The 27500-nt window shown below is 42.6% G+C and overlaps 3 protein-coding genes and 2 long non-coding RNA genes across 6 annotated transcripts in view; 2 read left to right on the forward strand and 3 right to left on the reverse strand.

The window, feature by feature from the left end:
* LOC143475997 (uncharacterized) overlaps positions 1-556 on the reverse strand; it is a 1110-nt gene extending 554 nt beyond the window's left edge. Inside the window, exons 1-2 of the long non-coding RNA XR_013121210.1 lie at positions 460-556; positions 1-195 (exon numbers count right to left, since the gene is read on the reverse strand). The exon at positions 1-195 is cut by the window's left edge and continues 63 nt beyond it. This is a non-coding gene — a long non-coding RNA (uncharacterized LOC143475997). The remainder of the gene's footprint in view (positions 196-459) is intronic.
* Positions 557-4732: 4176 nt separating this feature from the next.
* LOC143476335 (uncharacterized) lies at positions 4733-6283 on the reverse strand. Its single transcript, XR_013121267.1, has 3 exons — positions 6129-6283; positions 5976-6052; positions 4733-5765 (listed from the first exon to the last, which is right to left on the reverse strand). It is a non-coding gene; the product is annotated as an uncharacterized LOC143476335 (long non-coding RNA).
* A 1340-nt stretch (positions 6284-7623) lies between these two features.
* On the forward strand, positions 7624-19784 carry LOC143475943 (uncharacterized). The gene is made up of 19 exons (XM_076973826.1): positions 7624-8085; positions 8587-8721; positions 9015-9107; positions 10611-10748; positions 10948-11124; positions 11878-12042; positions 12316-12381; positions 12547-12664; positions 12862-12967; positions 15689-15924; positions 16411-16536; positions 16805-16931; positions 17310-17478; positions 17564-17776; positions 17995-18112; positions 18310-18415; positions 18723-18958; positions 19433-19591; positions 19781-19784. The coding sequence occupies exons 1-19, from the start codon at positions 7998-8000 to the stop codon at positions 19782-19784; spliced, it is 2580 nt and encodes an 859-aa protein (XP_076829941.1). The 5' UTR covers positions 7624-7997.
* A 183-nt stretch (positions 19785-19967) lies between these two features.
* Positions 19968-21166, forward strand: LOC143476332 (uncharacterized). 2 transcript variants are annotated; one of them, XR_013121265.1, is made up of 3 exons: positions 19968-20358; positions 20439-20594; positions 20852-21166. XR_013121265.1 is itself a non-coding variant. In XM_076974479.1 (2 exons), exons 1-2 carry the CDS (start codon positions 20211-20213, stop codon positions 20975-20977), a joined length of 510 nt encoding a protein of 169 aa, XP_076830594.1. In that variant the 5' UTR covers positions 20162-20210; the 3' UTR covers positions 20978-21166. The 2 variants fall into 2 exon arrangements, 1 of the variants encoding a protein (XP_076830594.1); XM_076974479.1 differs by having other exon boundaries at positions 20162-20594.
* A 1425-nt stretch (positions 21167-22591) lies between these two features.
* The window catches only part of LOC143475944 (uncharacterized), a 15229-nt gene continuing 10320 nt past the window's right edge, over positions 22592-27500 (reverse strand). The window contains exon 15 of the mRNA XM_076973827.1: positions 22592-26011. Within this exon, the coding sequence (XP_076829942.1) occupies positions 25988-26011 (24 nt within the window). The 3' untranslated portion in view covers positions 22592-25987. The remainder of the gene's footprint in view (positions 26012-27500) is intronic.

A 27500-nucleotide genomic window follows, 5' to 3' on the forward strand; every position in this document is an offset into this window, starting at 1 on the left:
TGGGCAGAGCCTCTGACACCTTTAACTGAGCCACTGGCCCGCCTCTCTCCTGGACCTGTGTGCAACAATGATCCTTGTGCTCACATGGTCAGATTTCGGTGTAACACCGGCAAACATGAGTGGAGACGTGCTCACGTGCTGCACGGCACACCAGATAGCACTGGGCACAGAGGGTCGTGTTGTACTTTGCATCGACTGCGATGTTAAAAAAGAGAGAGAAAGAGAGATCATATTACACCTGCACTCCACTCACTGCACTGGTTACCTGTCAGCTTTAGAATAGATTTTAAGGTTCTAGTCATGGTTTTTAAATGTCTTCATGGTCTTGCTCCTCTTTACCTCAGTGAAATGATGGTTAGATATGTTCCAGTCAGGTCTCCAAACAGTAATCTACTGGTGATTCCTAAAAGCCGATTTCTTTAGGCCTAGTGAGTGACACTAACTCATTTACTGCCTCACCAGATTCACAGGCTCAAAGTGTGAGTCTTCATCATCATAGATGTCCTCTTGTTGTTGTTCTTCTTCTTCAAAGTCTTTTTCACGCAGAGAAAGCCTGTAAACACAAACCCACACACAGAAAGCTCAGAAGGTGTAAACCTCCATAAGCTTCCACATTCCTTCTGTAGTTAACAGAGTTGTGACTTTGCTGCCAAATTAAGTCCTCAGACATCAGTAATTTCTACACACACACACACACACACACACACACACACACACAGGATTCTAAGGGGTCTCAAGATTCTCCGAGGTTCACCTGGGGAGTAACACTGCAGTCGGAGCCTACAATATCAGTATCATCATTAGGGATTTGGACCCATAGTGTTGTTAACCTTGCAGGGTTGCCAACTCTCACGCATTGAGCGTGAGACACACGGATTTGACCGTTTTCACACGCTCTCACGCCACACTTCCGATATCTCACGCCGAAAAAAAAAATATCCAGTTTATTTACCTCAGATCCACATATATGATTCAATACGTTACTAGTTCGCTAGCTCTGGCGCCATCCACCGGCGATATAACACTGAATCTGTGTCCATTTTACGTTCGCCACCCCCCCCCCCGCTCAACAACTTAAAATCTCACTCCAAGCGAACGTCAAAAGTTGGCAACCCTGACCTTGTAAATCCTGTAAAGCGCTTTGTGACAACATGTGTTGTGAAAAGCGCTATACAAATATATTTGATTTGATGATACCAGGTCACATCCACCTGAACCAATCACCACCAACACTACTTTGCAGTCACTGTGAAGCATTGCCTACATTTCCCTGTTTGCATGCTAAGCTGTTCCTATCGTTTACTCTCGTGTTACTCAAGAACTGCAGAATATGTGATCTGCTGTCTGCCGTCTCACCTGCTACCACAACCACTTCTACCCCTTCCAAGTCTCATGGAGGGATGAGTTCCCCTCTACACCTCGCCACAATTATTTTAAATAAAATACACACTGGCTATACTGAAGTTCACCTCTGACCACATGACTTCGCAGTATTAAAGCAGTATCATGTCTAAATATCTACTAAGGACAAAACTAAAGTGCTCAATGAACTAAGTTATAGTCACTACCTCACAGGATTGAAATGTCTGTTTAGTTTTTTTTTTTTTGTGACTTATCTGTGTTGGCCTCACCAAAATCATACTCCCCTTAAAATAACCCTTGTTGAATGTAGAGATATGTGCGTCATATAGAATAGCCTACACATCCAGTTAAGTCACAAAAATTAGAGTTAACCAGACATTTCAGTCCTGTGAGGTTGTGTTGCAGGCCGTCTGATCAAGGCCAACCACAAGCTGGTGGCGCCGCCTGCCCCCTGCTGGCCACCAAGAGCAACAGCGACCTGCAGAAACAAGAGGACAAACAGCTGATGGACGTGAGTGCAGACCAGACAGAAAGGACCAATCAAAGAGCTGCACGAGGAACCTGCTAGGAGAAGGAATCAGTACACATGCTTACATAATACATACATACATAAATGTGTGTGTGTGTGTGTGTGTGTGTGTGTATATATGTATTCAGTTCACAGCAATGAATGACATTAGTATCACACAGGAAAGCACATCATTATGTGCTGTGGATGTTAAGGGAAGAGCCAGTGTGTAAGGAGATGAACTACTGTTGTAATCAAGAGGAGCTTGAACATGACATTGTAGTTAATGTGTAGCATTGTATTGTAGCTATACAAGATAGCATTTTGAGTCTATTGAATGTCAAGAATGTGATGCCTGCAGGAATGCAACTGTTATTTTTAATGACGTGTATTAAACAGCCTTTTCTGTAAGGTTGCTTTTACGAGCCCCACAATAACCATTGATTTGAGTCACTTCAAGTTCACTACAATATCATAATCATTTAGTTTCATTTTATTCCTGCACAGAGTACACACACCAACATGCTAGATAACACAGATGTTAAAGCGTTAAATTGCTTCAATAATATCTAAGTATAATCATGCTCTGGAGCTCTGTTCACTGAATTCCAAACACATGTTCCCATGAAGCTCAGCCAATCAGAATGAGCGCTCCAGGTCCTTCACTAACTCCGCCCCTCACTGTCTCTGCTCTTTGCAGGAGCTGGAGGAGAGCTTCCACATTAGCAGGATGGAGCTGATCGCCTTTGAATTCAATGTGCTGGTGTCTCTAGAGATGGTCCTCTACCTGCCCGAGAGCAGGTCACAACCCACTACCACCTGAGTCTTCTAGTCCCAGCCAGCCCAGCCAGAGCTGACGCCCCCTTTGAGTGGGTGTGGTTTTGCAGACCGGCCTCAGGGAGGACTTCAGCACAACACTAAGTGCTTGTGGGTTATATTGAACATTTGTTCTTGCTTTTTGTGTTTGTTTTTGGGTCTTATGCGAGGGTAATTAAATGACAGTAATATTAGCTAAAGCACTTAAATCAACTCCAAACACTCAAATAATAAGAGAGATTTACCACATCCTGTGTGTGTGCTAATGACACTATATGCAAGAGGACGTGCTGATGCTCCTACCTGAGGCTCACCATCTACACCAAAGAGACTGTGACTACTTGGCCGGGGAACAAGGACCTTAAACATTATCTGTAGAACCATCCTGCGCACCCGGTGCTAACGGGCCACCCAATGGAGGATGGGTTCCCTTTTGAGTCTTGGTCCTCCAAAGGTTTCTTCCTAATCCCCACCACCATAGGGAGTTTTTCCTTGCCACTGTCGCCTTGGCTTGCTCATTAGGGATCTGGACCCATACGATTGTAAAGCTGCTTTGTGACATGTGTTGTGAAAGCTATATAAATAAATTTGACTTTGACTATACAACACTCTGCCAGTGCAACGGTAAATGTTTTCGTGTTGTCCATACAAAGCATGTTATGTCATCATTTTCAAATTAATCTTTACATCAAAAGAAGTTTTGATAGTCATAATGTAATATGACAATAGGATAGTGTATTTTTTCCCCAGGTTATTCAACCAATTGATGAGTTTTTTCTCTTCATGAACTACCTGTCATTGGGACTGATGCAAAAGGATTTGGCCCACAGATTTAGAATACATCGGTCAACTGTTAGTCGTATCATTAACACCTGGGCCAACTTCCTTTATACTGTATTGGGAGCCGTTTCTATTTGGTTAGATGTGGACACTGTGAAAACTCACCTCCCAGATGTGTTTCAGGACTACGCTGACACTCAAATAATTTTAGATTGCACAGAACTGAGATGTCAAACTCCAAATTCCCTTCTCCTCCAGAGTGAAGTGTTTTCCACTTATAAATCACACTGTACATTCAAAGGGTTGATTGGGATAGCCCCTCATGGCGCAGTGACCTTTGTGTCTTCTCTTTATCAAGGTGCTATCAGTGATAAAGAGATCTTAAAGCAGTCTGGCATTGTGGCCCTCCTTGACCCATCTATGGCCATCATGGTGGACTAGCTAGCAGGTTTCCTTGTTGAAGACTGCGTTCCATGCAAAGTCCACATACCCACGTTTCTGTCAAAGAGAGCTCAACTGTCTAGGTCAGAGATCAGAACGTCACAGTCCATTGCAAGACTGAGAGTCCATGTTGAGCGTGTGATTCGCAGAGACAAAGAACATAAAATATTCAGCACAGTGATCCCCCTTTCAATCACAGGGAGCATAAAACAAATTTTTACTGTTGCCTGTCTTTTGGTGAATTATCAAAATGGCCCCTTGGTAAAAGCCTGGGCAAACAATGGCTAATCTCAATCCAGAATTAGACAGATGATGTAATGTGAATTACAGTGATTTATTTATTTATTTATATTCTCTAACCTTAAAATGATCCCTTTAAGGTCAGGGGTCGGCAACCCGCAGCTCTGGAGCCGCATGCAGCTCTTTGATGCCTCTGATGCGGCTAAGCTTTTGAATAGAATCAATGAGTATTTAATTAACGTATATTATTTTTGAGACTTTAAAAAATGTTCGGGTGGAATTTCACAAATGTCCGGTATTTAGTTTCGGTTCGCTTGAGTGACATGTCATCGTCACTGAAATAAATTTCCAATTATTTTGCTTTTGTGGCTCAGAGTCAAAAAGGTTGCCGACCCCTGCTTTAGATCATGCTAGTCTGTAAATATTGGCTGCAATGTTAAGGTACAGTGCAATATGATTAATTGTATAAAATGCTTTCACTTTTATATGTAAAATTGACACAACACAATACAACATTATGTATTTCTTAACTTTTACTGTATTTGTAAAAAATGAAATGAAAACAATAGTAATACAATTGACAGAATAAATTGAAATAGTTTTAATTGTTCATGAGTTCATGTCTTCATTATGATTTTCTATTGCTTGGGCATAGAGAAGTATTTTGGCATGCAAATGTTAAAGAAAAACATGTCACACCTCCTTTTCACCTCTTCTAATACACTGCTATCTCTGTAAACTCGCTGCACAAAGATATCATCATGGGCACAGATAACTAAATCACACCACTGCATACCAGTAATCAATAACTGGCACTGAATTTGCCAATAATAACAATGGCTCTCCTTCATTTTGTGTAGGCCTTGTGCCACTTTTAAGGAATTTGCAGTCTACATAGCTTTGTGTATTTGGGCACTTAATTTCAACAAGCCCAAATGATGGACGCTCAAGTGGGTCATATACAAGTCCATCAGGTGATGCACCCAGCCAAGATGCATCTGGATGAATCACTAGCCCACACTTGGTCAAGTTCAAGTTTTTCAGAACTGCATAGTCCTTTAAGGCCCCTGTTTCCATTTCAAGTCCCCTCTTCATGTGTGCTGTTTGTCGTGTCCCTCGGATTATCCTTTCTGCCAGGCTTTCTGCAGCACCTGGACCTCTAACGTAGCTCACCTCTCTGAAATGTGAGGCAGTCACTCTTTCTCTCCTAAGTGAATGCCACTCAGGTGTAGCACTTTGGGATCTTGTTGCCTCCTCAATAAGGTGTGACTGTGACAAGGTCACAGAAAGTGAGCTTAGGTGTAGCTGTTCTTGGTGTGTTGGCACAAATTAATATTCAGGTGGGCTTAGATGGTAACATTCTAGTGGCAGACTCGGGAATGGGGGTGCATCCTCATGTATGACAACACTGTCAGATGGAGGTGGTGGTTGTTGATAGGACAGTACACTGCCAACTTGTACCTTCCCAAAGATGGAGTCCACAAGTGGCTTGTCAGGCGAGATGCTCATTGTGCAGATGAGTGGAAGAGAATCTGCTTTCATTCCAGCGTAGACTGGTCCAGGATTGAGGGTGGCCGGGTGTGGGAGCTCACCGCTGTAGCCCTTGAAAAGTATACTTCTGAAATAAAAGAAGAGTGAATAACATTTATTTTTACACATTGTAATCTGTTCACGAGCACAACTGATTGTGAATCACATATCACATGTCATCTGAAGTACAACGAGGCTAAATTAAATTTTGAAGAGAACAGGGTCTTATCAGATGATCAAAAGCATTTATTTTTTTACCACACACTGTAATCTGCCTATTAAATTTGGTACTACATACCTAACTCCACTGGCTGTAGTAGCACCTGGTTTTGGCTTTAGGACAACCATGGCATCCACGGGTCCAGGCTTCACCCCCTATTAATTTAAAAGATGGTGTTAGTAAAGTGACTGTGATACATTAACTAACATTAAATAATGAAATAATACAAACCATTGTTGGTGGTTTATGCCACTTCTGTTCTGTCTGTGTGCATGAAAGGACAGGAGGGACGACAGACATGCCAGATTCAGAATAATGAGCAGTCTGGAAAAGCAATGCAACCAGCAACACAAGAGCAGTTGCTGTTAATGAGCACAACTGGCATTGAATCATGTAATGTCATCTGAAATACACAAGAGGCAAAATTTAATATCCTGAAAAGAAGACTTCAGCAATGTCAATAGGCGCAATATCTGTCCCATCATGTTGTTAGTGGTGAATGTCACTTGTCTATTGTCTCATGTAACGTTTGTGCTGTTTTGCATCACTCTTAAAACACTTGGCTATACTGTCTTTCTATTCTACAGTGTTGTGCATGGTTCAATCAACTATAAATTAAATATATTTTAGATGTAAACTTCATTTTCACTCCAGATGAAATGCTTACACATAGGAGTGAAACAGGCCTACTTATATTTATATTATTTTGTTGTTTCCACCACCTACAACAGAACAGGTTTTACTTCAACTGCTTCTTGAAGAGTGTTATCAGAATATGTTAATAGGTGTAAGTGTTGAAGCCACATGTTAATAAAGAAGTTAAGATGAAAGATTTGAAAGACAGATTGACAGATTTTAGAAAATGCAGTTTGAAGAATAGCTGAGGTGGACTATATTCTGCTTTTGAATCATAGAGGTAGATAACAATAGCTCGAACTATAAAATAAACTCCCATTTGTTTACTATAGGCAAAATAGACTGCTAATGATTCCCACTCAGCTACTCTGCATTTGGCTACCATTGTAAGCTTTAAAAACCAATGCCTATGTTTATCACAGCTTACGTGAAGTAAGAGCAAGGATAAAAGATTGAACTTGTGTTGAACTAACTTTTGAACTTGTTCAACAGAACTTTGAAAGTGACACTGAACAGAACTCGTGTCATTTTAACCAGTCCTACTCTCAGCTGGTGTGGCGTATCTGTTTTCTTCATAGATCTGTAGCAGTGAGCCCTCACTGTTATCTCGTTAGCCTTACTTTTGCCTGATACTTCCATCAGAAATACAAACATGTTTTAAAAAGGCATTTCTAGTACTAGGACAGGTTGGTTCGTTACTAAAAACAACATCACTTCATTAGACTGCCACCTCAGGCTAGCTAGCTAACTAGCGTCAGCCACTTACCTTCAAAATTGCAGAGGTAGGATGAAACGTAGAACTTGAAACCCTTTTCAAGTTTACTCTGTGTCGTTGTACTTGATGCTCTGACAATACGACGCACATCGTTGACGGTAAACTTCGGGAACTCCTTGTGAATTTAGACTCGGCCATAACATCGGCACTTCCGTATACCAACCGGAACTATGGTACCATCCTGACACCAAACGAGGAAGTGGTGCGTGCACCTAGGCCAATCAGCGCAATACCAGTTTCAAATGACAGCAAAATTGACCAATCATATCTTCCCTCTTAGTGGGCGGGCTTAACTGTATGATAATTTCCGCCCGCTGTGGCGACGCTAGCTGTCGTTAGCACCACTGCTAGCTAGCTTCTATTCATTTCTTTGATGTATATATATAATATAAACGGTCTCTGGTATGAACCCTTTGGGTACAAGCCAGGCTGCATCAGGTTATTGTAGCAGCCTGGCTGATTTGGTGTTTTGGTTAGAAAAATAGGAAACTGTGATATCACGTGATACTCAACTTTGGAATGTTTGGTTGGGAAGGTGGAATGTTTGGATTCAGTTTTGATGCTGAAAAGCTCAGAACAAGTCGCAAGACATTTTGCTCTGTGAATTACGATACATACAAAACTAACAAATCTCTCTATTTTTTCTAGATCTTTCTCTCTTTCTATTCTTTCTATTTTTCAGGTGGAGAATGAGTTTTTACCAAAGGAGAACTGACCAGCCAAGGCCTGGACAGGAACAGAACCACTTCATAGACACACCAGGTTTTACCACTCGTGGTGAGAAAAATAAATTTTCATATACTATACATAATTTTATACTTCTATGTAAGACAGTATATTAATTCTTATGAGTATGGATTCTATAGGCTTATTCATAATAATTAAAAGTTAAATATACACATTTATATAGTGGGTTTTTAAGGTTCAGAAAAATAACATGTATATTTATTCTACTGATGACTGTCAAGCTCTGTATTTCATGTGTACAGGATAATATAATTAATGGAGCATGGGTTATTTCTTTGACTCAGCACAATTTTCATAAATCTTAACATTGTTCATGTGGCCATGGAAAAAGCAAATAAAAATAAACATTTTTAAAAAGAAACAGATTTCTAACATGACATCACAAATTCTTAAGGATTCTCCCCACATTCTAATGACATCACATGGCACCATAGCCCTTGTTATAATCACTTGTTCATTGGGAAACACAAGGCATTTGAGCCTCACTGGGAGGCATGCTGGGTTTCACTTTACCTGCTGTGGGATTTTCAGGTGTGCCCTACAACCCCCAAGCGACAGTGATCCACACGGATCCCTGTGGACCAGCACCCTTCCCTCACAGAAGGACGGCGGGACCCTCAGATGTCGGCCATGTCTACATGCCTGTAGAAGGACCACTCCACACTGGTACTGTGTAACACTGAAGATTACATGCGTATTCAACAAACCAAATAACCATGCATGATGAAGTAGAAAAAAACATTTATTACATTTGTTTGTAAGGTCTGGCAGAGGTGTAGAACCATCAGCTTTCTGCACATGACCTGACCAGTAAAACATCAGTTTTATCAGAAAATATGACATCACATATTCTTCAACATTGTAATGAATTCACATGGCACTGTAGCCCTTCTTATAGACCTGATGATCTTAACAGTACACGCTCATGCTTCTTCTGTGGGTTGGTGTTTTGCATTTAGGCCCTGACATGGAGAGGCGGAGACACCTTGCTCAGCCCCATGTTCAAGGCGAGGTTCTGAGGCAGATGGATCCAGTCTACCTCCAGCCTGCTGGTGGGTTCTTCACCGATAACTGTCTTCTTTCATATAGACATTGATAAGATATTTTTACTAGGCACGCGGACTGTTTTTACAAACATTTGTGAATGGGTCACTCTCAGGAGCTCAGTGAATTCCAGCGTGGAACTGTGACAATATGCCACCTGTGCAATAAATCCAGTCGTGAAATTTCCTCGCTCCTAAAATTCGACAGTCAGCTGTATTATAAGGAAATGGAAGAGTTTGCGATTAACAGCAACTCAGCCACGAAGTGGTAGGCCACGTAAACTGATGTAGCAGGGTCAGCTGATGCTGAAGTGCATAGTACGAAGAGGTCGTCAACTTTCTGCAGCACCGCAATCGAAATTTGTCCTCCGCTCTTACCCATCTGTGCAATTAGAACACACACACACACACTAGTGATTACTAGGGGGCTGTGGTGCACAGCCCACATGCCCGGGGAGCAGTTGTGGTTAGGTGCCTTGCTCAAAGGCACCTCACTCATGGCCTTAGGCCTGAGAATCGAACCCACGACCCTCACAAGACCAGTTCCCTACCACCGGACCATGACTGCCAAGTGACCATGACTGCATATTTGTATTATGAAACATGGGGACAGTATTTATTAGAAACAGGGGAAGACAAACGAATGAACCTGATGGACCAGAGGAAGACATATGAATTTAATGTATTTCATGTTCCATTCATTACTTTAGCTGTGATATGTTTGGTGTAGAGTAGAGCACATTAGAGTGGGCACCTTGACGACCCACATACAGTGTGGGTGTACTGTGACACTCGTTATCTGCTAGGCGGTTGTGTTTAGTCTAAGGTGATAATGCTTCGAATCATTATTATACCAGCATAGTATAATACTGATAATACATGTATATGGATTACAGATGTCATTTATCACTATTTTAGTACACCCCCAAACAATCTAAACAAAACATTGTCATGTTGCTTTGCTGGCTTCTGATACCTCATCTGGACTGCTGCCAAAGCATATATCTATTAATCTTTGTAATCTATATAACATGGCTTCTTTAAGTATTGGGTATCACCTGGCCAGCGTTAAGCAGTGGTACGCACTTCTTTGTACCCACTTCTGTTGGCAAGGACAATGTGAGCTTACAAGTAAGACTAGACTTGAATGTTTTATTGCAGTCAGTTGATTGTGCCAGCACCCCACTCCCCAGGCCTGCGCTGTTCCGATCCACAGCTCTCCACAGCTCTCCACAACTCTCCCATAGCCACTTTTGCTCCTCACTGCCATCTGCAGATTTGATTATGAATTTAAGTTTTCTTAAATGTTATTCAAATTGCTCCTATTCATTAGCACATTTCGTTTATCCACTTAATGCTACTCTTGATATACATTTGAGCCATGCCAAAATATCGATTATCATAATCTATTATTGTTATTTAAAATGCAGTATGATCTGCAGGTCTTAATTTCATATGCTGGTCTGAAGATTGAACGTGTCCTCTACAGTTCTGTCTGTGTTTCATGTCCAGGTTCAGTGGAGCCTCCCCAGCTCCACTCTCCAGGGTGGAAGAGAGAGAGAGTGGGGAGATTTCACCGGAGCGGCAGACATCTTCAACCCTTGCTCCCAGACATCTTCGAAGCAGCTAACCCCAGGGATGCTGGTAGAGGTGACTTATTGATGTTGGCTTTACTTTATATGTCATTGAAATACCTGTACAAAATGTAGAATTTATAATGTTGCGTAATTTGTTTTGGTATTGGTAAAAACGATATTTGGGAACAAGGAGATCAGTTAGTCAGAAACTTCACTCAGGTGTCAAATGAGCGGAGCTAAACTCATGATCATGGATGCCCTTTCCCATGCAGGTTTGCCCAAATCCAGCCGCTTGCTGCCTGGGAACCCCCCCGGGTCGTTCCTACTGCCCTCCTACCCTCTGGTCACTCTTCCGGGAGTGCAGCTCACTCCCACTCTGCATCGTAGACTACACAAGCGAGACACGAGCCCTCGGTGCAGAGACCCGGACCCGTGGAGGGACAGTACTGGTGAGCGCATGGCTACGTTGCTAAGAACGTACTAGGCACACACAGTGAGGCATGGCCGGTTATTTGGGTGCCCGGTTAAGTTAATTTCGTCTTGCACTAAGCTTGTCTTGCACTTGTTCCCACGTCAGTGGTAAAGTGATGAGCAGACCTAATTTTGTGGTGTCATACATACTACATGAATTTAATTTTAACCAAAAAATTTGCATATACTTAGATCATTTATAGTCACCACTTGTTAAATGTACAAAATACTCAAATTTGATGATCTTCATCTGACATGGTTTCACTCAGTAATGGAACAGTGTCTAGCAGAGGCGAGATGTGTTAGCCATTAGCAGAGCTAGGCGGTACTGTAGTTTGGCACTTCAGTATCTCCCAGTATCAGAATTAAAATAATTCTGAAATAATTAAATTGAATCAAATTGTATTGAAATGTAAGATTTCATGAACTAAAAGAATCACAACTAAGCTAAACTAAAACTGGGTCACACATTTACTGAAGCTCTGATAAATGTCTTCCTGCTTCTGGGCTCACGGATGCCCTGCTTTCAGTTATTCAGTACTACTTCATTGTGCTGCCATTACATGAATTGTAGCAAGATGCATATGAGAAGTTGCCGTTCTCCGTCCATCTTGCTTGAATCATATTTCAGTGGCACTTTCAGATAAAGAAACATATGCAACGTAGTACTAAGGCACTGAGAAATGTTATGGTGAGTTAATTTCTGCTAATGTCCTTATTCACCCATGCAGGTGAAGTTGACTCCAGCAGGTGTTTCCCACTGCCTGTGCTCACTTCACGCACGACAGTCACCTCGTCAGGACTGATGAGGCCTTCTCCGCCCACCTTCACAAAGTTGCCTCCACTCCCCAAACCTTCTGGCCGAGAGCCTCTCCGTGCATTCAGGCCTGCCAAAGGTGAGCTCACTCTTTTGATCTCCTGGAAATTGCATCCAAATCATTTGCTGCACCACCAACAACAAAAAAAGTTTAAAAAAAGTATTAAAAAAAGTAAAAACTGCTTTGAAAGCCCTATACTACAAACAAAAAGGCCCTGCTGATCCTCTTGTACATTGCTATGCCTGCACCCATGGACATGTTTTTCTGCACCATGAAGAAACCACTATGAAACCAGAAGTTATATTTGGGATTTTTGATGTAGTACGTGTTAATATGTATTGTGCTTTTCAGGATCTCAAGTGCAACGCACCAGGGCGTCCCCTGCTGAGGACATGTGTGAAGGAGTAGTTGGCAGAGGTTGGAATTGATTTGCTGTTAACACTGCATTACACAACAATGTTTTAAATCTAGTTCTCCATGTTGAATAATGTTTTGCAGTCTTCAAGCTGATTTGAACCAAAGTTGAGCTGGTAGCCCTAAAAGTCCTAGTCAGTTTGTTTGGGTTCTTTTATTCCTCTCTAGATGAACTCAAACCAGGAACTCCCAGGAAGGATCCCCACGAGCAGCAGACTTTAGGGCCCTTCTCCAAACCAGACCTTGCTCTCGCTCAGAGCTTCAGACTGCTTAGCTCTGATGACTGGTAAGTCACACCTGCAAAATTCTGAAGCATTTGGCTAGGGCAGGTTAAACAGCAAGTCATTTATGGTGTTCTGCATATATGGTAAGTATGCATGTATTTAGAGAAGTTTTTTCCTCTTTGTCCCTTTTCTTGTAGCATTTTTTTCTTTCAGTAGCCGATGGTTACAGTGTGTGTCTATGTCCAATATCTTCATACAGGGAGAAGAAAATTGAAGGATTGATGTCCATCCATAGATTGGCTCAATATCATGCTGATGTGCTTGGCAGCAGGCTTCATGATGTCTGCATTATTCTTATTCAAGAGGTAAGCCACTAGATTTGCTGACTGTGTATCTGTCTGAATTCTAAAATTGGCAGACACCATCAGCATGTACATATTACAGGTGATGTTGCTGAGAAAGTCAGCCAATTTTAGTCAGAGTTAGCATGGTACTTTGAAATTACTTTTTTATAAAAACATTTCTCATTTAATTGAAATTCAGATGGCATATCTAACTAATTAGTGATTAAGGTTGTAGCGGATACATATGTTAGTTTATGGATTATGAACGGGGCACCATCCTGATTGCTCAGGAACCAGTATTGTGATAACGGAGTGAGGTGGAATATGGTTTGATCAGTCTCATTACTAAAGGGTTAAGTTCTGGTTCCGCGCAGTGACCTAATACCATCGACCAAAATATGCATTTACCACCGTGACCAGATGAATAAATGTCCACATTTATTAAATGGTTAATGTTACAATTGATACAAAGCATATGAATGATTTGGCTCAAATGGAAATTAAACCTATATGTGAATTTCCTAATCTAAACCAAGGATATAATAGTGAACAACAAAGAATATAAAATTAAACAATAACAGCGAATGATAGTTATCGACGGTCATGAGGTTTAAATGGATTATATGACTATCCTTAAGCTTGCCTAACTAGCGTAGGACCCAGTGACGGACACAAGGTCTTTAGAGAGAGAATAGAAAAGAAGAAAGAGGAAGTTTGGGCAGGTTAATGGCAACAGTATTTACTATTTTGGACTCCGGGAGAGATAGAAGCTGGCAACCCCAAAACAGCACATGAACTGAGCGTCTTACTTCGAAGAAGAGGCGTGGTTATGCGGACCAACCGGTGCGCGTTCACGGTTCGTTCCTTCGGGCAGCTGAGGTCTGCGGAGCAGGTCACGTGAGACGGCTCGAGTCGCGGAAACTTAGCGGTGACGTCACAGTCGCAGCTGGAGGGCGCAGACAAACTTGTACAGATACTTGACTGAGAAAGAAGATGAGCTTGACTTGAACGACTAGACGAAATAAAAGTACTTTTGACGACGAAACGTAGAATAAAGAAAATAAAATAAAATAAAGAAGAATCTTCTGTGGGACTCGGTGAGAGCTTTAGTTGCGGTCTCTTGGCATCGCTCTACTGGACACTGCGGTGTTCGGCGTGAGTCCAGCAAACAGTCGCGATGGTTTGGCGTGTTCAAGTCTTTGAGTCTCGGCGAGTCTGGCGAAGTTCTCCAAGTCTTCCCAAATTACCAGGCTGCCAAGCTCGTTGTTTCGCTTCGAGCTAGGGCTTTTAAACAAGTTTTAGGGGCGTAATTGTAAGGCGCTTTTATGTTCATCAGGCCATTGACCATTGGCCTTTATTAATAAATATTCATGACCTTTGCCCAGACAGGGGAGAGAAATAGAGAAAGAGAGAGAGAGAGAGAGAGAGAGAGAGAGAGAGAGAGAGAGAGAGAGAGAGGAGAGAGAGAGAGAGAGAGAGAGAGAGAGAGAGAGAGAGAGAGAGAGAGAGAGAGAGAGAGAGAGGAGAGAGAGAGAGAGAGAGAGAGAGAGAGAGGGAGAGAGAGAGAGAGAGAGAGAGAGAGAGAGAGGAGAGGAGAGAGAGAGAGAGAGAGAGAGGAGAGAGAGAGAGAGAGAGAGAGAGAGAGAGGAAGCGAGGAAGCGAGGAGTGCCCGTCTTTCCAGGTCTAGTTAATGACTTAACCAAAGAAGACAGATTAACACAATTCTAAGACAAAGTAAACTATTCCTAAATAAATTGTCTTACATACTCTGCCTAAACAAGAATTCATTTGGTTCTATTAGTCTACACATTGAGCCATTCTCAATTTCCACTTTTTGGACAACAAATGACACACAATGCACAGACAGGCATGAATGTGAGGTCACCTAAGCACACATGAGAATGATTACATTCGATGAGTAACATACAAACTAATACATAGATATGCATCAATGTGGTGTTTTTATACAGTAACACATATTCTAATAAGATCACTTAATACTGAATACATGAAAGATCATAAGTTGTGTCTTTGTCAACCACATGGCACAGTGTTCACATTTAAATGGTCTTGTGGTCCTTTGTTCTTAAGGCTGGAAAGCTGAATACTGGTTTCAAGAATAATTAATTTTTCTTTGTATGGAAGGTAGTCAAGTTCGGTGTCTCTAGACTGCATTAGCCGAGCTGGTTCCTGTAGGCTGAATCCCAATTCTGTGTACAGTTCAGATTTGGAGTTACAGAGATCTCTGAAATATTTGTATCTTCAGCTCTGGATTATAACACAGGACGTAGAGTGGGTTTAAACTGTGGGCAATCAGATAAGGTTGGAATTTAGAGTTTTATGGTCCTTCCTGACTGTGGTCCCAGTGTCCTCCGACGAAGGTTGGTTTTGACCAGCCTCTCTTAGATGGCCTCTCTCCCAAGCTCAGGAGATCATAAGGTCAGCATTGTAGGCTTTTGGGAGGTAAACACCATTGTGGATGTGGGTCCTTTGGGGCCTGTTGCTGTTGTAAAGAATCAGTGTTTATCTTTACATACCATCAAAGAAATCTGGGTGAGTCAGTCGCTCAGTTCTAGGCAAAGGATTCCCTTTTGGGTGTCACAGTGAAATTGCGTTTAGCTGTCTCCGATACAAGGTATTTAGGCCTACATAACACATTGCAGTGGTGGATTATACTTATTACGATGGCGGTGGCAGTGTTGGATGTGGCTGAAACAAGCTGGAACGTCGTCTTTCCTGCAGGTGCTGCACCTGCGCTCTGCCGTGTCCCGCATGGCTGTGGTGTCCTTGAGGGAGTTGTACTCCAGCCTGCAAAAAGGGATGGACCAGGAAGTGGAGGCTACAGCTAAGGTCCTCCTCCACAAAGCAGCGGAGTCCAATGGCTTCATCAGGCAGGACGTGGACACAGCTCTGGACAGCATGGTGCAGAACTGCACCCCCATTCGGAGCATGAACGCCCTTCTCGCTGGAGGACTCTGGTCAGTTAGCCTGCAGTGAGCTTTAAACTGTGGCTTTCAGATAGCAACAACGAGCACAAGAAGCTAACACAGCACTGATTTTGGCTGCTGTTTTTACTTCTCCATTGTTCTTTCAAAATATTGCCCTGGCCTATATCAATATTTTTAGTTATTTATCCTCTTAAATATTATTTTTATTGCGTTCCATCTCCGCTCTGCTGATTCAAACTGCCCTTCACACCTCTTAAAGAATAGGCTAGTTAGCTAGCTTACAGAGGACATACAAACATTTTCTGTTTAAAAAACTACATATGTAAACTAACTGGTGCAAACTAAGCCATCGAATAGAATATGTTCATTTGATTGTGCATGTAGATCACACATAAGGGTATTAAGTTTCTTTATAGAAGCTAAAAGTTGTACTGTATACATTGATTGGATGGATTAATAGTTATTACCTTCTTTTTTTGAATGCCCTAATTTTTTTCCTTCTGTTTTCCTCAAAAGTCATCTGAATGCTGCAGTAAGAAAGTGTACTGCTCGGCACTTGGCTACTTTGGTAGAGAAGATTGGTGCAGAGCGAATTATTCCTGCAGTCTCCAAGTTGGCACAGGACTCTTCCCAAGAAACCAGGTTAGTACTGTGATCAGAACGAGAATTCTACAAAGCTTGTTCAGTTTCCCAGATAGTAATCTTTTGCTGATTCTTTTACTCTCCTAATCTGATACTCTGAAGTCAGCAAATGCTGGTAAATTGCAGAGTAATAGAAGGACTATTGTGTTTTCTAGACACAGACGTCCTTGTAAAATTGTGTGCTGTAAGATAAATGGTCGGTGTGCTGTGAGTATTGGATCCCTCACTCACGGTTCTCTCCTGTTTTGGGGTCTGTTCCTCGTCTCAGGCGCTTGGGCCGGCGTATGCTGCTGTTCCTGTCCTCCCACCATGACTTTGATAAGATGGTGGAAAAGTGCATCCCTGCCAAAGACCTGGCAACCATCAGGGACACTGTCCTCACTCTGAAATCCAAGGTGGAGATTCATGTTTAGATACATGATGAGGAATTTTTTATCCCATTCAGCCACTATGCCCCATGTTTACTCACCAAACAAAGCATATTGACAAAACTTTTAGGTGAAACAGACTGCAATTAAAAAAACATCTAAACTGTGATGGTAGACATTATATTGTAAACAAATACTAAAGTACAGGGCAGTGCGTGGCACCACACATTGTATTTACAGTAAGGCATGCACATTGTAGTCCCAGACCCAGTAGTTAAAGGACAGAGCATGGTTCAAAATGAACCGGCTTGAAACCTTTGGGATAGAATCAAAGTATGAAGCAACATGTGGACTTCAATATCATCACTCCATGTTTTGTGGTGATTCGTACGTGTGTATTCCCAGGAGAGGACAAAGGTGTCTAGGATTCCAAGATATAAGATGCGTCAGCCTCGTCTGGAGCAACAAGAAGCTCCAGCCGCACAGGCGGAGCGGCAGAACACGCAGCGAATGAAGCGCAGCCTTAGGCACACGGTGAGGGACGTGAGCCCAGACGACGCGGCACCTCTGAAAGGTAACGGCTGACCTCGACAAACGCTCCCCTGCTGTTTCCTGAGAACCTTACCTTACCGCTTATCCGTGAATCTCCTTCCCATCAGACCTGCAGCTGAACAGTTGTCTTCCAGCCCAGACTAAGACTGGTGTCCTCCTGGATGATTTGCCTTCGAGCCCCAGCAACGCACGCACCCCCAGAAGTCCCGTCAAAAGTTTGAGTCCTCCGCTTCATCCCAGCCCCCCCACGGCTGTCCCTACTACAAACATGCTGCCACGACGCAGACGAGCTATCAGACTGATCAGACCACGTGACTCTGGTGAGTATTGCCTGCTCTTCAGCGCTTCATGTGTGATCACTGCACTTGCATGTAAATTGCTTTGCTGTTAACACTGCATTACACAATAATGTTTTAAATCTAGTTTACCACATTGAATAATGTTTTGCAGTCAGTCTTCAAGCTGATTTGAACCAAAGTTGAGCTGGTAGACCTAAAAGTCCTAGTCAGTTTGTTTGGGTTCTGGTATTCCTCTCTAGATGAACTCAAACCAGGAACTCCCACGAAGGATCCCCACGAGCAGCAGACTTTACGGCCCTTCTCCAATCCAGACCTCGCTCTCGCTCAGAGCTTCAGACTGCTTAGCTCTGATGACTGGTAAGTCACACCTGCAAAATTCTGAAGCATTTGGCTAGGGCAGGTTAAACAGCAAGTCATTTATGGTGTTATGCATATATGGTAAGTATGCATGTATTTAGAGAAGTTTTTTCCTCTTTGTCCCTTTTCTTGTAGCATTTTTTTCTTTCAGTAGCCGATGGTTACAGTGTGTGTCTATGTCCAATATCTTCATACAGGGAGAAGAAAATTGAAGGGTTGATGTTCATCCGTAGATTGGCTCAGAATCACTCTGATGTGCTTGGCAGCAGGCGTCATGATGTCTGTATTATTCTTATTCAAGAGGTAAGCCACTACATTTGCTGACTGTGTATCTGTCTGAATTCTAAAATTGGCAGACACCATCAGCATGTACACATTACAGGTGATGTTGCTGACAAAGTCAAGTCAGAGTTAGCGTAGTACTTTGAAATTCCTTTTTTATAAAAACATTTCTCATCTAATTGAAATTCAGATGGCATATCTAACTGTAATTAGTGATTAAGGTATTTCCGCCTACATAACACATTGCAGTGTTGGATTATACTTATTACGATGGCGGTGGCAGTGTTGGATGTGGCTGAAACGAGCTGGAACGTCGTCTTTCCTGCAGGTGCGGAACCTGCGCTCTGCCGTGTCCCGCATGGCGGTGGTGTCCTTGAGGGAGTTGTACTCCAGCCTGCAGAAAGGGATGGACCAGGAAGTGGAGGCTACAGCTAAGGTCCTCCTCCACAAAGCAGCGGAGTCCAATGCCTTCATCAGGCAGGACGTGGACACAGCTCTGGACAGCATGGTGCAGAACTGCACCCCCATTAGGAGCATGAACGCCCTTCTCGCTGGAGGACTCTGGTCAGTTAGCATGCAGTGAGCTTTAAACTGTGGCTTTCAGATAGCAACAACAGTCACAAGAAGCTAACACAGCACTGATTTTGGCTGCTGTTTTTACTTCTCCATTGTTCTTTCAAAATATTGCCCTGGCCTATAATCAATATTTTTTGTTATTTATCCTCTTAGAAATTCTTTTTATTGCATTCCACCTCCGCTCTGCTGATCCAAACTGCCCTTCACACTGCTTAAAGAATAGGCTAGTTAGCTAGCGCACAGAGGACATACAAACATTTTCTGTTTCAAAAATACAGATGGACACTAACTGGTGCAAACTAAGCCATCAAATAGAATATGATCATTTGATTGTGCACTTAGATCATTAAGTTTCTTTATAGAAGCTAAAAGTTGTACTGTATACATTGATTGGATGGATTAATAGTTATTACCTTCTTTTTTTGAATGCCCTAATTTTTTTCCTTCTGTTTTCCTCAAAAGTCATCTGAATGCTGCAGTAAGAAAGTGTACTGCTCGGCACTTGGCTACTTTGGTAGAGAAGATTGGTGCTGGCCGCTTATTGTCTGGGGCGAAAGACGTCACAGCGCGAATTATTCCTGCAGTCTCCAAGTTGGCACAGGACGCTTCCCAAGAAACCAGGTTAGTACTGGGATCAGAACGAGAATTCTACAAAGCTTATTCAGTTTCCCAGATAGTAATCTTTTGCTGATTCTTTTAGTCTCCTAGTCTGATACTCTGAAGTCAGCAAATGCTGGTAAATTGCAGAGTAATAGAAGGACTATCGTGTTTTCTAGACACAGACGTCCTTGTAAAATTGTGTGCTGTAAGATAAATGGTCGGTGTGCTGTGAGTATTGGATCCCTCACTCACGGTTCTCTCCTGTTTTGGGGTCTGTTCCTCGTCTCAGGCGCTTTGGCCGGCGTATGCTGCTGTTCCTGTCCTCCCACCATGACTTTGATAAGATGGTGGAAAAGTACATCCCTGCCAAAGACCTGGCAACCATCAGGAACACTGTCCACACTCTGAAATCCAAGGTAGCGATTCATGTTTGGATACATGATGAGGGTTTTTTATCCCATTCAGCCACTATGCCCCATGTTTACTCACTAAACAAAGCTCATTCACAAAACTTTTAAAGCTTGAAACTTTTGGGATAGAATCAAAGTATGAAGCAACATGTGGACTTCAATATCATCACTCCATGTTTTGTGGTGATTTGTATGTATGTATTCCCAGGAGAGGACAAAGGTGTCTAGGAATGCGAAGAGATAAGATGTGTCCGCCTCGTCTGGAGCAACAAGAAGCTCCAGCCGCACAGTCGGAGCAGCAGAGCACGCAGCGAATGAAGCGCAGCCTTAGGCACACGGTGAGGGACGTGAGCCCAGACGACGCGGCACCTCTGAAAGGTAACGGCTCGGCAAATGCTCCTCTGCTGTTTCCTGAGAACCTTACCTTACCACTTATCCGTGAACCTCCTTCCCATCAGACCTGCAGGAACGTCGTCTTTCCTGCAGGTGTGGAACCTGCGCTCTGTCGTGTCCCGCATGGCGGTGGTGTCCTTGAGGACTTCAGGGAGCGCATTGATCAGCTGGTGGCCGACTGCAAGGACAACCCATATATGGTCATGGGCAACATGTTCCCGGTAACTCATTTGAACTGAATTGATTTTTAATGTTTTCAGCAGCTTTCAGAAGTGATCTGTATGGGGGGGTCATACGTTGGAGAACATTAAATGCTGGCACATCTGAAGAAATATCAAAAGCTCAGATGCTCCAGAGTAGAGGGAGGGCAGTCATGTCCATTGTTAGTGTGAGCTTGTTTTACAATGTATGTGAAGATTTCACCCAAGTGTATCCTTGATTTATTTATCTTTGTTCCTTTTAAATGTTCTTTTTATAGAGCTGGTTAGGGAACTCTACCCCTGCAAGCCACAACTGGTTGAGCAGAAGGTGCTCCCTCTGCTCTGGTACCTCCTGGGGACCTCCAGCAACAGTGGTACGGTCCACGGCAGGGGTGGAAGCGTGAGGGGTCCACTGTCCACCTATGCCAAGCCCTTCATGCCCACATGGGTCTGGCACTGCTGGACTGCGCTGGTTACCAATCTTCCAATATCCGCAAGAGCCTAAACGAGTTTGTGAAGAACCTCCCGATCACCTGAGAGCTGCCAGCCAGACCTCCAGACCAAAATAAAGCCCAACATGGATTCTACTTGAAGATGGAGATGTTTGTGCATTTCTTACTGTGCCTGCACTTTAAATGAAAGAGAGAGGAAGAAAGTCAAATGTTTTTAACATTTTGAATTAGCAGAAAGCTAAATCCTTAAACTCAGAAGTCCTTTTAAATAAGGAGCACAGATTTTAGCGAATCACATCAGGTTTAACATGCACTTTGAAATACTAACACTTGTCATGGTGACTAGATATATATTGTTCTATGATTGTTTTTTTCTGTTGACATATTCTGAGGTAACTGTGCAGAATGTAATTTGCAGTTACCTCAGAATATGTCAACAGAGAATAACAATCACAGGACAATATATATCTATAGTCACCATGACAAGTGTCATATATATATATATATATATATATATATATATTAGTGGTGGGACTTTAACGTGTTAATTTCGATTAATTAATTACAGGAAAATTAACGAACTAAAAAGATTAACGCATGAGACACTTTTGCACCGTGGAATGTTTCTCGGTGCACGAGTTCCAGACATACAGATTATATGGATGTACAATAAGATGAGCATGGTGGAGATGACTGAAGAGGCTACGCTGGTGGATGGGAAATTTAAATATAAGAAACTTCCAGATGGAAGTACAAACACAAATAGTGTTATTTGCACTTTATGCAGGAAGGAGTTCGCTTATCACAGGAGCACTTCCACCCTTCGTTACCACCTCAACGCAAAACATGTTACACGCAGGTCAGTAATGATAACTTGGCTGCTAAATGTATTCCTAGTACGAGCAGTGTTGCCAGTCAACACTCGACCACATGTTGGGGTTCAAATCAGAGGTGGGGACTCGAGTCACATAACTTGGACTAGAGTCAGACTCGAGTCATTAATATTAAGACTTTTGACTTGACTTGAAAAAATATTCAGAGACTTAGGGCGTACTCACACTAGGCACGGTTTGCTGGTTCCGTGCTGGGGCCCGGTTATCCCCCCTCCCCACTCCCCCTCTGGCCTGCACTCACACTGGCTTCAGCAACCCGGCCCGAGCACGCTTACGTCATCACAACGCCGCTTTATTTGGAAAAAAAGCGCGCTCGCACAACACTATGGAGTTCACGATTCTCTTTTTATTGTATTTTTGGAGTCGTTTTGGGAGTGCAGAAACACGGTGCAAGCACAGATTTATCGATAATTTAACACAACGATTGTCTGCTAATCGCTTTGCCGCTATGACTGTTTAACGTGAGCATCGCATCACTGACGTCATGTTTGAGTTCCAGCGAAATGAACCAATCACACGAGGCACCAAGCGGGCCCAGGCACGGATAGCGCTCACACTAGAAGCGAACCGTTCCCGAGTCCACATGAATCGTGCCCTGGCCCACCTCTTCAAGCGGGCCCGAGCACGGTTAACTGATCCGGGCCCGGGCATGGTTGGAGCGCTCACACTAGCCAAGTGAACCGTGCTTCAGGCAGGCAACCGTGCCCGGGCCCGGATCACAGAGCCTAGTGTGAGTACGCCCTTAGACTTGACTTGGACTTTTACACCAATAACTTGGGACTTGAATTGGACTTGAACCTGTTTACTTGCAAAGACTTGATTTTTTTTACCCCAAATCTAAATTTTAAAACGCATATTAATATTTATAAAGTGCGCCCCATTAATTTCATTTCCGTCCTTCTGACGCAGACCTGTGTTACACCAGATTCTGTGACCGTCGAGTTTTGTGACCACAGGGGGCGCTATTTCACAGTTTCTGTTCAGAGGCACAAACGCTTTACGAATGCTACGTAAACTACGCTGATGCACTTTCTTTACTCGTTTTGTTGGTGTCCACGAGCCAAAATATGACAGATGTTTATATTTACATTTTATCGTCTCTTAATTACGTAAACAAGATTTACCATCCCCTCACCATTGCAGCCAACAAAGAAATCATGAATGGGATGTACAGGTGAGCCTTTTTAACTGGGGTCACCAATTCTGACGGCAGCCATCAGAATATGTGACCCCACTGAATCTCCAGGTAACAATAGTACACTGTGAGCCCACAATAACAGAAAACAATGAAAAAATAACCCTAACCTTTTATTAGTCTATATTTAAACATTTTATCCAAATGTTTAGAATAACCATTCGTAATGACAGCATCTTGCTTACGATGAAGCTTGCTATTTTCGTGTAAAATGATGTAACGAAACATTCTTGTTTAAGTACATTTATGTAATTAGGAGAAGATAAAATGTAAACGATCTGTCATCTTTTGGCTGGCGGACACCAACAAAACGAGTAAAGAAACGCATCAGCGTAGCATTCGTAAAGCGTTGATGCCTGTAAAAAAAAAGACTCGAAAGGACTTGAAATTCCAAGTTTCAGACTTGGGACTTGACTTGATGGTTGCCTGTCTTGACTCGAGACTTGACTTGAGTTGACTGTCTTTGCTTGAGACTTGACTCGGGACTTGAGGATAAAGACTTGGACTTATTTGAGACTTGCAAAACACTGACTTGGTCCCACCTCTGGTTCAAATTAGGAAACAAAATGTCAGAGTCCATGTCGGACAAATTGACCAATTCACTGTCGAGATGGATTGTTGTGGACTGTAGACCGCTCTCTGTTGTCGAAGGCTTAAGTAAGACGTGGCGAGTTTAAACGCCTCCGCCGTTCGGTGTCGAGCGCTACGGTTTATGTAGGAGTGCTGCAAATTGTCTTTCTGGATGGCAGTTCGTAACTTGCATCAGTTGACGCAATGTTGAAGAAAATGCAGCAGCTGTATGATGAGGAAAGGGAAGTAAAACAGGTTATTGTGAAGAGCGTAATGTGGCTCTGACTGGGGATCACTGGACCTCTGTTAGCAACAAGAATTATCTTGGTGTGACAGCTCATATTATAGATGATGAATGGAAGATCCAGTCATTTGCTTTGAACATGCAGAAGACACTTCTAGGCACTATGGAGATGCCTGTGTAGAGGACTTTATCGCTGTGGCAGAGGCCTGGGAAATTAAAAAAATCTAATATGGTATTTAAAACATCTTCTGATTTACTTCTTATTCTTACTATATCCTAAGCAAAACTCCCAAAATTAAACTATATTTTTGGTCAGAATTTTCAGTGTTCTGAATACTGTTTGCTCTGTTTTCTGCACTCATCTATTGGTCTATGTAGTAGACTGGTGGAAAAATAAACAAGATGTTGAGGTTTATGCTTATGTTCATTGATTCATTCATCATTCAAACTTAAATTAATATTTCTCATGTTAAATACTGAAATGCGATTAATTTCAATTAATTAATTACAACGCTTCAAATTAATTCGATTAATTTTTTTAATCGTGTCCCACCCCTAATATATATATATAATAAAATAAATAGAAGGTCTCTGACATTTACATTCCAAGTGGCGTATGCAGCAGTAGGTAAACATACTGTATGTGCAAAGTGAATGTATGAGGAATCTGGTGTAATTAGGATTAAAGTGAATGTATACAATGAATTATAAATATAATGTGCAAATGTAACAGGAGTGCAAATTGAGTGAGCGTTAGACTACAGTGATGGGTGTAGAAATAGTTAATCTCAGTTTAGAGTTCTTTGTTGAACTTGAGTGTTGTTGTTGATTTTGAAATGTGTCTTGTTTATTAAGGATAAAAGAGTGGAAGAGCAGGGAGTGAGTTGATCCTCCTGACTGCCTGGTGAACAAAGCTGTCCCTCTGCTTACTGGTTCTGGCTTGTAGACTTCGTAGTCTCCTCCCTGATGGCAGTAGGTTGAAGTAGCTGTACATGGGGTGTGTCTGATCACCCGCTATGTTTAGGGCCTTTAGAGTGAGGCGGGAGTTGTGAAGGTCTTGTAGAGAAGGGAGTGGTGCCCACGATCCTCTCAGCTGCTCTCACAATGTGCTGGAGGGACTTGCGACAGGATGCTGTGCAGGTGCCGTACCACACTGTGATGCAGCTGGTCATGACGCTCTCGATGGCTCCCCTATAGAAGGTGCACATGATGGAGGATGGAGCACTGGCTCTTCTCAGCTTGCAGAGAAAGTACAGGCGCTGGTACTTTCTTGGCTAGAGATGTGGTGTTCTTACTCCAGGACAGGTCCTCTGAGATGTCTACACCCAGGAACTTGGTGCTGCTCACTTTCTCCACAGCAGTACCATTGATGTTCAGAGGAGCATGCTGGGAGGGCAATTTCCTGAAGTCCACAACTATCTCCTTTGTCTTTTCCACATTCAGAGATAGGTTGTTGTGACCACATCCCCCGGCCAGGCGGCTCACCTCACTTCTGTAATTTGTCTCGTCGTCGTTGTTGTTGATGAGACCCACCACAGTTGTATCATCCTCAAACTTAAAGAAGAAGTTGGAGCTGTATGTTGGTGTGCAGTCGTGTGTCAGCAGAGTGAATAGAAGGGGGCTCAGTACGCATCCTTGAGGCACCCCTGTGTTAAGCACGATGGTACTGGATGAGTTGCTGCCGACCCGTACTGCCTGTGGTCTCCCAATCAGAAAGTCTAACAGCCAGTTACACATTTGGAGGCTCAGTCAAAACCATTAAAAGAAAAAGGCATTAAATACAAAACTAAACGACATTAAATATTTACAGAAGAAAATCCTTTTTTTAACCGCAGCAATTACTAGTTTAAAAGTTCTTTTATATCCCTTGAGCAAAATCTAAATTTTATGATCAGTGTGCAAATTCATTTTGTGTCTGTAGAACTGCATCAGAGTACATTTTAACAGGCAAGAAGACATGCAAGAATATTTGTGAAAGCCATTTATGTACATATTAAGTCAGCGTGCTGACTGATCCTCAGTGGAGTCCATCCTGGGGGAGGGGCCTGCTGACTGACCACTCACTGGGCATCCAGGGTGATTTCCTAGTAGAGGAATGAAAGAATGAGTTTCCAAGGAATCAGGGCACAACCAAAGGGCTCCATACCAACAGCTATACGCATGATATCTGTGAACAGCTGTGCGGTGTGATGGTCCGGCTCTCGGAGTGCAGCCAAACTAATATGGACATGCACGATCCACTGAAGTTAGAACCAAAGATGTGAAGAAGAAGGTCAGGCACTGTTTCTTTGCTAAGTGAGCTGTACGGAAGCCAGGGTTGTGTGTGTGTGTGTGTGTGAGGAATCTCAGGAATTCACATGCTGTGAATGTCATGCAAAAACAAAGAAAAACACCCCCTCATGCACGCACACACACACACACACACACACACACTACTCAAAGGCCTTCTAGCCCCAAAATGCTGCCATAATTAGACTATAACAGAAAAGTTACACACGAGATGTCACTAATAATGCCATCATACTCCACGTCTGTTCCATATATGCTACATGTATTTAACACATACCCTACCCACTACATCTCAACTAGAGTTGCTGTATACAGCTGTATAACTGTACACTTCGTACTATAGAGCAGTGGTTCCCAAAGTGGGGGGCGCGCCCCCTAGGTGGGGCGCGGAGCTATTGCAGGGGGGGCGCGGAGCTTGGAAGTAAAACGTGCACATGTGTCAATTAGGGATGCACCGATTCCGATATTAATATCTGAAAAAATTCTAGATCGGGTATCGGTGACAATGTGACCGATCCATAAAAACAGATCTATTCAGTCAAATTCTATGCTTGTATTGCTTGCTTTTCGGAGTTAGTTCAACCTTAAATATCCGCTCTGACCCAGATAGAAGTGAACTTGGACAGTTAACAGGCGAGTGAAACACGAAGCACACAGAGGAGAGGTGAATCACTGACTCGTACTCGCGCTGGTGCTATTCCACTTAGTCCGTTTATTTGCTGGTTGACCAAAATAATCCTGGGCTCCAGCACTACTTGACTGTTCATACATGAACTGGGGAGTTGCCCAAAGCTCATTGAATGTGTTACTTACAGAAATGAAATAAAGATAAAATAAAGAGCAGTGGTCTGAGTCGGTCTACGGCAGAAAGCTAAAAAAACAACAATATTCCGTACGCGCGCTCAACTCGCTCCCTTAAAGAGACAGTACACATATTTCTGGCCGTTACATGCTTTGTGCTCTGCGTGATGTCTGCGCTTGCAAACTAGCCGCATATGAATTGCTGTTTCTCTTATGAAATCTCCTTATTTATTTTAAATTATATTTAGAATTCTTGAACCATTTAAAAGGTTTCTTGCAGTTTATTTTTTACATGTTTGACCAAAGTTGTGAACCTATTTTTTTGTCAGTTTCAGGTTCTTTGGTATTATTTATTTTACATTCAATGTTATATTCATAGTCGCACTGACTGAACAAGTGCAAGTTGTGTTGTTTTTACATGTGTGTTTAAGTTTGCTATACTGGTGCAGAGTTTTCAATAAACTTGTAATTCAGTATGTCTGT

Source organism: Brachyhypopomus gauderio, chromosome 15 (genome assembly GCF_052324685.1).
Source record: "Brachyhypopomus gauderio isolate BG-103 chromosome 15, BGAUD_0.2, whole genome shotgun sequence".
Taxonomy (NCBI): domain Eukaryota; kingdom Metazoa; phylum Chordata; class Actinopteri; order Gymnotiformes; family Hypopomidae; genus Brachyhypopomus; species Brachyhypopomus gauderio.

Coding starts and splice junctions, on each gene's coding strand:
- LOC143475943 (XM_076973826.1), top strand. CDS start 7,998: ATGAGTTTTTACCAAAGGAGAACTGACCAGCCAAGGCCTGGACAGGAA. Junction 9,108..10,610: donor AGTCTACCTCCAGCCTGCTG/GTGGGTTCTTCA, acceptor TTTCATGTCCAG/GTTCAGTGGAGCCTCCCCAG. Junction 18,113..18,309: donor CTGCTTAGCTCTGATGACTG/GTAAGTCACACC, acceptor ATCTTCATACAG/GGAGAAGAAAATTGAAGGGT.
- LOC143476332 (XM_076974479.1), top strand. CDS start 20,211: ATGCGAAGAGATAAGATGTGTCCGCCTCGTCTGGAGCAACAAGAAGCT. Junction 20,595..20,851: donor TCATGGGCAACATGTTCCCG/GTAACTCATTTG, acceptor TTCTTTTTATAG/AGCTGGTTAGGGAACTCTAC.